This window comes from Myzus persicae, unplaced genomic scaffold (assembly GCF_001856785.1).
Source record: "Myzus persicae strain clone G006 unplaced genomic scaffold, MPER_G0061.0, whole genome shotgun sequence".
In the NCBI taxonomy this organism is placed as follows: domain Eukaryota; kingdom Metazoa; phylum Arthropoda; class Insecta; order Hemiptera; family Aphididae; genus Myzus; species Myzus persicae.
The window spans coordinates 752,815-766,290 of NW_019104189.1; the positions used below are offsets into that span (position 1 = coordinate 752,815).

The 13,476-nt window shown below is 33.1% G+C and overlaps 1 protein-coding gene across 1 annotated transcript; it reads left to right on the forward strand.

Annotated features, from left to right (window-relative positions):
• Positions 1 to 8,441: 8,441 nt before the first annotated feature.
• Positions 8,442 to 12,258, forward strand: LOC111039781 (probable serine/threonine-protein kinase yakA). The gene is made up of 4 exons (XM_022323411.1): positions 8,442 to 9,545; positions 9,913 to 10,000; positions 10,226 to 10,425; positions 11,042 to 12,258. Exons 1-4 carry the CDS (start codon positions 9,107 to 9,109, stop codon positions 11,686 to 11,688), a joined length of 1,374 nt encoding a protein of 457 aa, XP_022179103.1. The 5' UTR covers positions 8,442 to 9,106; the 3' UTR covers positions 11,689 to 12,258.
• The last annotated feature ends 1,218 nt before the right edge of the window (positions 12,259 to 13,476 follow it).

Consider the following 13,476-nt stretch of genomic DNA (forward strand, 5'->3'; position numbering starts at 1 on the left):
CAGTATTGTTTTTACATCAACTCTGTACACTTACTGTAGCAGCATTTAACATTTGGCATAAATTTAAATATTTAATCCGATTTTTTATTGTTAATATTGATATAATATTATGTTTTCAGTTTTGCTTATTTACCATAAAATAGACTATTTCCCAAAATCTAATCGTGTATCTTAAGTCTAAATATTATAACTTATTTACTCTGAAATATGTCGGAGCTAAAGCTCCGGGCGGAAAATTTTAAAAAAGTGTGTGGATTTAAAAAAAAAATGCTTTTTTAAATACAATTCAATAGATCAATTTAATTTTTATCAAGTACAATAATTATGTATTTCTATAATGAAAAGAATACTTAATTATTTTTGTAGTTAAAACGTATATATAATACGTGTAAAAGAAGTTCTAATTATATAACAACGTAGCTACAGCATGTGAGCAGCAATATATTTAGTTCATGTTATTATCAATTTTTACTTTTTAGAGAAACAATTGTATTTTATCGATCGTCGATGATTATGGCTTTAACAAGAATAAACTTCTTGTTTATAGTTAAATTTGTATTATCATATAATGATGCATACAAGTAAACAAGTATAAAGTAAAAAAGTTAATTTCAGAGATGATGGGTAAATTGTATCAAAAATTATTAGTCCTGGTCCACGAAAGGAGGAAGAATTAGCACGAATTACTCTGCTAAATATAGGTACTATTGCAAAATTTATAATTTACTTAATCGGTCATGTAGCTTATAAATATTTAGCTAACACGTCTCACAAGTCACAACCCTAAGAGGTTTGAAAACGAATTGTATAACAATTAACAATAGTTTTATTTTATTTTTATTTATTTACGTACTTGAAATTGTGCAAAATACTTAGAAGTGATAAGAACTAGTAAAATTTTTAAATGATATTTTTTATTTTTGTGAAATATTATTGAGTTTAATTTGGAATAATTTGTTTAAAGTATTTTGTTTACAACACTGGATTCATGGTCATGGCGAGATTCGTATTTCGTGCATTTATTTTTTATGTATTATTTCGTATACGGTTTAGGTACATATTTTTTATGGAGAATATGTCCCTATTCTGTTTGTACAATACCTATATAAATTGATTATATAATATACAATAATATTACATCGAATGAACTAATACACAAGTCTGTTGGCTGAGTTGTACTCGAAATTGAAGTGAAATTTTACTAGCAATATAAATTATAAATTATGATCCATATGATATACATTATACAATATACATACACAAGGTTAATCAGCAATACGATATCTTTCGTCGCCGTCCAAAACGTGTATAATGTGCTCATGTAAATATAATATAATATATCAGCTACCTACTTGTTTGAAATCGGATTACCATAACTCATAAATATCGGGTGATCCAATATTGTGATACCTATGGGTTTCGTTATTGGTATTTATCAAATAATAAGATATTTTGTGGCTTGGTGAAGCTCAATCTACGGAACGCTCTGAGTGTACATGCCTGCCGACGTAGCTAGCTCCCGGATGGGTGACCACCAGGGTTTTCAACAACACATCCTTGCTACACATACACAAACACGTGTTAAAATCCTACCAACATAAAAACCTACTAAATCTATATAAAAAAACTCCCTTCCGTACCACCCCACGGCCAATGGTCTATGTTCACCCTAGTAAAAAAAATAAAATATTTACCATAATGATTTCTTATACGTCATCAAGTTATTATATTATATTATATTATATTATATTATATAGATATAAAATATGTATTGGGAATATGTCTCTTATTAGTTATTAGATGATATGCGATAAGATTAAATTTACTTTTGAATTTGAAATTGTATTACTTACCGATTATTTATCTTAACAATTAGGAGGTTTAATTATTTATGTGAAAATATTAAATTTTAAATGAAAGTGCTATTTTTGGATAATTGTTTTTGAAAAAAAACTAAGTGTAGTAAATATATAGGTACTTAGAAAAAAGTATGTATCATTATTGTATGTGTATGATTCATTAATCAAGATCACCCTATAGGTACTTTTAAACATCTACAGACTATATGAATACTGAAAGACAGAATATGGTATATGATATTCAAAATTAAAATTAGATGGTATAGTAGTTTATTATTTTTTATAAAATAGTCAAATTATGAGATAAAACAAAATATATGTCCATGGCCACATCCACTTGATATGCCAATGAAAATTGAGGTAGCAATAAATAGGCTTCGCATCGGCCATTCACAAATGTGGTACAGCTTCCTAATGAGCTAGGGAGATCAACAATGTGCCCTTCAAGTGGAGTCCAACTGGCTATCAAACACATTCTAATGGAATGCTTCCCATTCAAAAAGTTCAAGGAAAAGGTTAACCTATCAGAGTACATTTTCCCGTAACTTAGAAATTCCCGGACTCAACTAAATCAATAGTCGATTTCATAATCTCGTAAAAATTAATAAACCAATTGTAAAACTAATTATTGTATAAGATTTATGATCTTTTATTGTATATACTCGTAATGTAATGTAAATATTTTTTTGTAAATCCCAATGGGCTTTATGCCATGGGTTCATTTTAATCAAAAAAAAAAAAAATAGTCTAACTATGAGGACATTTTCCTTAAAATCCATTTGGTACTATTATATGGTGGTAAGATAACTGTGGTAAACTCATTTTTAGACATAATAATCATCAAGTATTGTTTCCAACCCATTCTGGCTACCGTTTCTTTCTGATGACATTATGTAATGTACTCCCAGCGAGTGCGTACCAAACTGTTTATTGTTTATTTTATTACATTATATCCATTACTATATCCCATGTTATCGCAAAAAGTGTAAGTCTTAATCGTTTTAGATAATACATAGGTATTAATGCCAATGACTATATTACATAGTCAATGAAAATATTTCCGATTTAATTTGTTGTTATTTGCTGTAGAGAATTAAGATAAGTGGATTAGAGTAGGAGTGTGAAGTAATAATATAGGGATATCCCAAATGCACTACTATAATATCTGTTCGTCTAAACTTTAAATGATAATTTCAAATTTTAAAAAGAAATAAAACGAAAATATTTATACGGAGATACCGTTAAAGTTGATTTGGTTGAAAAGACGAAACAAAAACTGGTTGCAGTGTAGAAAAATGGTAAATCATCTAAAAGATTACTAATGTAATAGGTAGCTACGCAGACACATTACAGAAATTCGATAAGTACTCGGTCGAGTGTTCGAAAATCTAATAAAAAAAATACATCACTTCGCGCTGCTCATATAGGCGCGTACACACACACTGCAGGTATTATTGGAGCAACAACACTGCCGACATAATAGTATGCGTGCCGCAGCTATTTGTACAATGCGAAAAGATTGCTCGCTCGGATAATGCGCTCAATTGGTGCGACGAACGCCACCACAGGTCTCGCACGTCTATATAGGTATATACCGCGGTCGTGTGCGGCGTGTGATGAGAGGGGCCGTGACTTTTGCGTGTTAAATTACCCGCTTTTCCAAAACGGTGTGCAGCGCCGCAGGGGTATAGTGCATTAATGTCGCCTGGACACTCGTCGTCGGAAATGTGTATACATAATAATAACAATAATATTATATTGTATTTTTACCACTTATATATTATACACAATGTGATGGGAATCGACGCGAGAACAGACGTTTATCACGGAGACGATCGCATCGGCCGTATTATTTTATATATACGTATACTGCACATGGGCACTGCACGCAGAGCGTACGTACGGTAACACGTCGTGTATAATATATTATGCGCATGACGATGAAAAAAAAGCAATAACAATAATAATAAGGGCTTCCGTAATAATCGTCCCGCATTTTCGAGGCTAATCACCCTCCGCATCAGTGTTAAAAGGTCTATGTGTGTGCGACAATGTATGTATATTATTATGCCACTCAGCGTATAATATAATATGGTGCACTCCGTTACGGCCGAGCAACGTGTGTGCATGGAGGGTCGTTGCATGGTAAGGCCACACAGCGGTTCTAGACGAAATTCTTAAAAAAAAATTTGCTCGACCCGTTACACAAATTTGATAAACACGCCGATTTTGAGGTAAATTTGCGAGAAAAGGCACCGTTCGGCACTTTTGTTAGCGTTGCAGATTTCGCACCCCGTCGTTTTAGTCGGGATATTGACTTCCGGAAGCAATACGGATGTCATAATATGTTTCTTACTTATCTGATCGCCTCTCTAACCTCCCCCCCCCCCATACCCGCACAATGACGATCGGAGTATTGGGTTTCCTCGACAAAGGTCTCTATTAATATACGTATCTCACACACATATTATACAATGAATCACCATTGCTTATTTATAAAAGTAATTATAATTTGTTCTTTTTATGCATTGGCGTATAACCAAACTTGCAATTATAACCGAATTTTCGTATATATTATTTCAATATATATGAAATCAAATTTTGAGTGAGTATAAAGTTAATAAGTAGCTACCAGTTAATTATAATGGTTCTAACTTTCTAAGGATACCCCGCCAGTTATTGGTTCTCTAGTTCACTCATCTGAACTTTAAATACTTTAAATTAATTAAATAGGCACTTGTTAAAAATTCGATTTAAATACTTATATGACCTTATAAAATATACAATAAGTTGATTAGATTGAGTTACAGCCTCTATAGTGATATATAAAGAAGAAAATAAAATAAACGATTAACAACTAATTTAACATAGCAAATTTACAAGAAAAAAATGTATAGCACAATGATAAAAAGTACTTTATATACCTGTATTATTTTAAACCTCAGAAAACAATTAACTTCAGAATATAAAATTAAAATTGTATCCTGTTACTAAAAGACAAATATTACTATTAAAGTATGATTTAAAATTATGTAAAATTACATTTTCGAAAAAGTTAAAAATTTTCGATAAAATGATAGTATAACTTTTAATACCTTTAAACCCTCAGTATAAATATTCATAAGCTGTAATTGTACATAATACATATAATGTATTAGTTAGGTCAAATTTTTCGAGATTATATAACTGTGATGTTACATTGCCTTCGAAACTCAACTGTTCAAGAACTTCGGAGTTTGGCTGATATATTTGTCTAAAGCCCTTAGGAATTTTCAAATTAATTATCAAAAAAAATGTATTAAAAATTAAAAAACATAAAATGTCATCTCGTAAAAATAGAGTAGGTATTCTGGATTATATATTTCCTGATAAAAATGTTAGGGGCTCAGTCCATTAAATCCTCCACCACGAATTGTGCCTATGGGCTATGATACCGATTATGAAGTGCAGAATTTCAAATTTTTTATTATTTATTTATGCTTTTTAAAGTGATAGATTTTTTTTATAATTGTTTACATTTTTTCAATGCCAGGTGAGATGTAGGTTATAGTTATATACCTAATATATTTCTTTGCTTAAATTTTCCAACATAATTATTAGGCTGAATCAAATGAAAAAAAAATGTTTTACTTATCATGAGACCCAATTATATTATACTACAATTATAATTATATTATACTCTTTCACTTAAAAAAAATAAAAATAAAGCCAATGAATAAAATTATAAAGCTAATCAATGCAATTAATATTTATAAAATATTAACTGAAACATAATATAATAGTATGATAATGTGATAAATTATATTTAGTTATTAGTATTGTGGATATATTTTTAGTTTATTAACTGGATATATAGGTTATATCCTTTTCAAATCAAAAACATTATACGCCACCCAACGACTTGACGTATATAACGGATATATTTTGGTTTTCGATTCCCAAACAGTCGAACAAGCAAATTATTGATACCTGCAGTATGAGCTTATTTAAGTTCTTCTTTTGGTGACCACAATAACGAGTACTCCACAAAAAGATAATTAAACAAGGTCCATCAGGATTTACACTTTACAACTCTAATGTTAATTTACTCTCGAACAATACTGACCATGATAACAAGTACTAGGTGTTGGAGGGTGAGATCTCTTTAACCTAGACAAAGTCTTACTCTTTTTCGACTGACCACAATAACAAGTACTGGAAGAGAAAGTATGTACAAGTGTCTAGTGCTACCTTTTACATAAGTGTTATTCACCAAAAACGTTTCTATGCCCACAAGTAAAAAAATATTTTAAAATAATATAGTAAAGAAAAACATAAATAACACCTTGTTAAAATAATGAATTAAATATGATAAAAATATTTCAAAGACAAATAATAAAAGAACACGTAAAAATACTCGTCGTTAGCTACTACAAAGAAAACGAATCGACTCAAACAGCCCCGCTCCCGTCGCATACGTCGCCTTATGTAGTATAGTTGCAATTTTGATGACTGAACATTTTAATATTTTATAATTTTTTATGTATACATACAACACATTGATATTAATTATCCTTAGCATAGTTAGCATTCATGTTCACTGCACGGTTTAGGTATACTCAACAAGCATATTATTATGGTTTCGTATATAAATATAATATCTATAGTTTCACTTAAAAATTGGAATAAATCAAGTAAGTATGCGGACAATTTTTTGAAACTCTGTAGGTAGGTATATGTTTAATATGAATCCTATGAAATTTACTTTGAATTAAAATATTTTGTTAAGTATAAACTTACATACCTGCATGTAATTCAACATGTTGATACCTATTTCCTATGTAAGCTTTAAAAACCATATTTTTTGATAGAAATCTATATTTTTATACCATTTATGGGGTGCCCTGTAGTCATGAAAACTTTTTTTTTCAAATAAAAACTACACCCTTTTTACTGTAAATTGAAAAACAAATTAATCTTTTTTTGTTATTTCATCCAAATCGCAGTTTGGACGAGAATAAGTTTTAAGTTCCATGTTTTGTGTAAGTACTGAGGATAAATACTCCTGATTTTACACTAAATATAAAATGGACGCAAAATATTTTATTCTTAAGTACCTACTTACATTATGCTCGGATAATTTTTGAATATTTAAAGTATTTATATTATATGCCATTTTTAATAAATATAACTATGTAAGTACTTTATAATATTTCTCCTGCCAGTGTAACAAAAATTGGATACGATAAGCCTATCACATATTATTAGGTATATTAATACAAATTATCGAAATAGATTGTGTATCAAAAGTCTAAACCAAAATATATTACATAAATATAAAATCTTTAAGTTCAAATATTTTTGTAGGTACCTATACCAATATATTATGTAATTTCAAAGAGTTTTAAATAAATCATTTTTAGAGAAACATGTTTAAGTATGATGGGTATGAGCACACAAACAAATAAATTATAAATATATTTTAATATACTAAAAACTCACCCCCATTGGCCCCATCAAGTTAATTTGATTGAAAATGTAAAAGAAAATTCTTGTTTACGCGTCAAACATGAAAATATAATATTACGCTTGAGGGAGTGATGTTATTGTATTAGTTATTAGTTATTACCAATAATATACTATCTCTGTTTAACTAACTGCAGTATAGCATATTTGCACTTTTCAAAATCTAAATTTTGACATTAAAATTAATATCATAATAATTTAAACTTCCAAATTTCTAAATTGAAATAGCAGAATATTTTCAAGACAATGTCTGTATTTTGTAAAATATTGTCTTAGGAAAAAGATGCAATAATTATAGTATACCCAGTACCGATACCTATGTAACTATACATTAATATAATTACTACACCTAAATAAAACGTTAAACCCAAAACTTCTTCCATACACGCTATTTTACTGAGGTGTGGGCATGAGTGATGGCATGAATGACACTATCTCGAAGTTACTTATCCTTCGAATTGAGCGATATGGTTAAACTGTTTAAACTCAAATATTAACCTACAAGCCGCGATTTTTAGTGAGCTTTTGCTATGCTAAATTATTATTAACGAAGACGATGGACGGAGACGAATGAGACGATGTATTTAGTATACGTCCTCCAATACGCTATTACTCTGATCTTCGAAAACTGCGTTGATTGTATTATTATTATTATTATTATTATTATTATTGTTAATATTTTGCACAGTGTTATCGCGTATACCTAACTTTGTGCTTCGTCGACTCGTCGTAGGTATATATTATTATGTTAATATCTTCCGAACGGGTTTATTTCCGTCTGCGCAGTGACACTGTATATTAATATCGTGTCGGTACAATACAATAATAATATATTGTTTGCTCGAGTGCGTGCGTGCGCGTGTGCGCATAAGTGTGTGTGTGCGTGTGTGCGTGTGTGCGTGTGTGTGCGCGTGTGCGCGCGTGTGTGTGCGCGTGTGCGTGTGATGGTCGAAGGGACGACTACGGTCCCCGCGAGCTGTATTATACCTAGCTATGTGTACGCGCGTCGCATTGGTCGACGGGCCACCACTCCCAAAAGCCCCTATTGGTCGCAGCCCACGTACACGCGCATATATGCACGCACGTCCCGTCGAACGCGAAAACTTACATCGGGCACACGGTATGTTTTTACTTTGAACTTCACACGGTCCGAGCACGACGTACACCGCAGCGGCCACACGCGTTCCCATCGCCGTTTAAAATATAATATAAGTCGTCGCCGCGAGGATACATTTTATCATCGTAATAATAATAACAATAATTAATACAAACGTCGTTTATACGCGTCGGCAATTCGTATTTATTGGCTTTCGTTTTCCCGTTCGTTTTCCGATTGCGTCTCCGAAGAGACCGAACGAGCTACTCACCCGCGTCGGAGGAGCAGCGACTACGCGAATGCTCCAAGTCGTGCGCGCCCGACTGCTATTAAAACCTGGTTCGCTTTTTTTAAATTGCCCTTAAACGAAGTTTATTTAATATAATAATATTAGGTCCTATAATTCAGCCCGTCGTCGTCGTCGCCACCACCGCCGCCGCTTCAATTGTAGACAATCAACAGAAATTAACCGTCCCTCCACCGCCGCCGCCACCACCGCTCACGGAGGACCGCCGCCGCCTCCCGTCTCTCGTCGTCGCGACGCGTGCGTGTGCGTGTGGACGCAGGCCTGTGATTACCGCAATTATACACAACGAATACGCCGGGCCTAATAATAACAACCGCCGACGGGTTTTCACGTGACACCATGGACGAAGGCGCGTTCGACGAGTCGATGATGTTCAACGAATATCACCACCAGACCAAGCCCGGGTCACCGCCCGCGCACCACCAGCACCAGCCGCTGTTGGCGTTCCAACAGCCGGGTGATATGATGGGATACGCGCTGCCCGTGCCCGACCACATGGACTTGCAGCACCATCACCACCACCACCATCACCAGCTCCAGGACATGGACATGCACCGACACCATCACGGCGTCCAGGACCAAATGCAGCAGCAGCAGCAGCAGCAGCAGGACAGGCAGGTACAGATCGGCGATCCGCAGGACTTGTTTCAGATGCCGGTCACGTCCACCGTACAGGTGCAGCCGGCCGACATCGTCGTCAACGCCAACGGACAGAAGCACGCCATCAAGTTGGAAATGGACGCGAACCCGTTGCCGACCACCGGCCAACAGTCTTCAGGTAAATCATATTTTAAACTTCACGTGACTATAATAATATGCGGGTGTATGAAGTCACAAAATCAAGAAATATTGATTTGTTTTAAGGCAGTATTGAAACAATAACGAATGCAGGATACAAGAATAATAAGATATTTTTTTTAAATAAAAATAAAAATACGAGTTAGTTAAATAAGAAGAAAGAATTAAGATTAACATGATAGTTTTTCATTGCTGAATATTCTTTTTTCTGTAAAAAAAATTTAAACATTTCAATGCTAAAAGCCCGTTTTATTGGGAATGAATACTATACAAAGCACAAATGTTTCTTTTACCAGTTTTCGTTTTACCTCATCGTCAATAAATCAAATCGTTTGTTCTGTTTACAGGACTACCGACTGAACAACCGGTGCCAAAGAAATCTAGTTCAAAATCGAAAAACACAGATAACAACGGGACGAAGAAGAAAAAGACGAGGTCAGTATGCTCATAAAATATCTTGAGTAATATTATTATTTAACATCTTTATAGAATATAATATATTTCTTTATTTTTTGAAATATTTTATCCACCACTTTAAGTATAATATCTTAAAACGACCCGGTAGAACATGATTTCCAACTAATATCACTATGATTTATTGTAAATTGTACAATACCGTTTTATTTAATATCACTTTATTGTTTGCATGCATTTCTGCAGGACAACATTCACGTCTCATCAATTGGAGGAATTGGAACGAGCGTTCGAGAGAGCTCCATACCCCGACGTGTTCGCCCGAGAAGAATTAGCTTTAAACCTTAAGCTGAGCGAGTCTAGAGTTCAGGTATGGTTCCAGAACCGGAGAGCCAAGTGGCGGAAAAGGGAGCCACCCAGGAAAACCGTTTACTTGACCAATTCCGGTAAGTGTATTCTAGAATACAGCTAGTAATACATACATTTATTCTCGCTCAAATTATCAGAAAATAATTAACGCTATTTTATAAAACTTAGTATCAAGTGTACTATGAACAGTGGTATATTATAATACAATTAGTAGAAAATATTAATTACGTATAAGCTAATAATTAAAAATATGCAGATTAATAATTCAAAAATAAATTTATTACTCGAGTATTCTTAACTTTTTGCTTATTATTTGCATTATGTGATGTCCAGAGACTAGCAAATTGTATAAATGGATATTCATAAGATTTCCTTGAAAATTAAAATACTATATGGAATCCAATATTTGAATACAAACACAAATAATGTTCTTATCTATTTATAGGCGTAAAAACAGATCAATCCCCTCTCATATTAAAATTAACAATATACAAAGTTAATCAGGCTAAACGCAAATGTTGTGCAATATTTTTTACGTTGTTGCACAACGAAAGCAACACGCGTGGGTGTGGCGTCCTCTCAACCACCCCTCTGAAACATAACCATTTGGTATTCTCGGAAGTGCTTATCGACAAGACGAGCGATCCTTGACGTTTGCAGTCTTATCATCGTAATATTACTATTATGTTACAGTTTTCCCGTCCGGATCTCCGGGATCGTCTGTGAGCTCGACGTCGTTCACCACACTGACGACGTTCGGTGGTAACGTGTCGCCCTCGTTGGGCACGTGTTCGCCGGTCACGCTCAGCGGCTCCGAGCCCTGGGGATACGGTGCCGCCGGTTACGGGGACCTCGCTCACCTAAACCTGCTCAACAGCAACGGGTCGTCGCCGTTCGGTCAGAACGCGTTCCACGGCAGCGGCAGCAACAACAACAATAACAACTTTGGCGGCACGCCGTACGCCGTCCAGCCACAAGACAGCCCGGGCCTGTTCTCGGCCAGCATGCAGTGCTTGGCCCGGCAGGACATGATGGGTCCGCTGGACCAATCGCCGCCCGACCGCGACTATCACGGGCATCAACTCAACAAGCACGTAGTCGACTCATACGTGATGAGCCAGGACATGGCAGGGCTCCTTCAGCCGGACGTCGAGTGTGACATAGTCGGGACCATGGGATACGAAGTCCAGGATCACCAACAACATCAGCATCAACAGCAACAGCAACAACAACAGCAACAGCAACAGCAGCAGCAGCAGCAGATAGAAGAAGACGGGGAAGAGGAGACCGCGATAAAAGTTGAGCCACCGTTCACGCCACTTCCGCCTTTTATCAACTGACACAGGAGGTTTCAGTTTGACACGTACGAGTATCAAACTGAATTCGAATGAATCTGATACGACTTGCTTCAAATCGTTCATGTCTCCTCAAATAATTCGTGTGCATAAGACGTGTTCGCTCCAAGTGCATTGCCGCCTTTCGATGTACAGGCGTGAGATCATCTTCTGAAACACCCACGGTAGGGATTCACAAACGATGAATAATATTACCGATAGACGATCATGGTTTCGTACAAATCAACGTCGTCGAGAATTATGACATGACAAGAACGTTCGTAGAGACGATCTGTTAAAAATGTCAAGATTATATTACAAGAATTACGAATCGATATTTATAAGGTCTAAAATAACAATTTTTATGTACATAAATACTTTGATTTATTAATTTTTTATTACTGATTTATGTTATGTAGGTACAATTATTATTATAGGAATTATACATTTATATATTTGTGTGTAGTGTGTGTACATTTCAATTGGAACTGTAATCGTTCAGTATTACTCGTCCAAAGGAAACTAATATAAGCTATTTATTTATTTTTGTATTTAGATAAGAAACACTATACCTATTACATAGAATCTATGTCATAGATTATAAAACTATATAGGTATGTAATATTATTGTTATATTTAAGAAATTTTCATGTACAACAAAATTACATTATTCTTCCATAACGATTAAGTGTATATAAATATAGCTGATGTAGTACAGTGAATACTATAATATATATTATTATTATCATTATTATTATTATTGTTTGAACTTCGATTATTCGAAAACTTGTGTATTCTAGTTGTGCCTTATTTGCTTGTAAGTAGTTTGAGTAACTTAAACAAACTACGTATACCTACTACATAATTGTATGTGCTATCTAATAGGTTTATTAATTATAATTAAGGACTTGTAACTATATATATAATAATTATTTTGTGTACATTAAAACAATTTAATATTTTTTATTTTTATGAAAATTGACGATTTCCTATTTTCTATAACACCCTGAAACAGCTCTAATAAAATTCGTAGTTTTGAAAAAAAAAATCGTTTTAGGTAAATCGTTTAAATATTAATTATATAGGTACACCATGTTTGAATGGAAATCTAATTATTAAATATTTTCTGTCATAAGAGATTTCTGATTTTTTTTCTTGTTCAAATATAAAATAACTCATATTTTACATCTCATATTCGAAACTTTATAAATAAAAAAAATTTAACTTCATTAACTTAAATAATTAATGTCGTAAAGTGTTGGGTCAACATTTTGTAGAAAATCATTTTTTTTTCTAGCACATGACTTTAAAAATATATATTGTTACATGATAATAAAAATGAATATTGTTAAAATTACATATTTGAAAAAAAATACGGTGTTATAAATACTTAAATTAATAAGTACACAAATTGATGTGGAAAATTAGTTGAGACTGTTAATGGATCTTTATATTAGTCTAGAATCATGACTAATGATTACACATGATTTTACTTCATCTGTTCAATATAGATGGGTAAATAGTAAATATTGTATATCATATTATCATATAGGTGTATAATAAATACACCCACATATTTTGGTTTATTTGAAACTTTTTCAAAAAAAAATACACTATTAGTTTTTTTTGTGAACTATATAAATATATAATAAGATAAATAATATACATTTTTTTAAAGATAATAATATAATACACTCTTGTTTTATAATTATATTAAGTGCATACTGTATTATAGTTATGGGCAGGTATTAATTTTTGAAATTAATTATCGTAGTATAATAGAATTATTTGTCT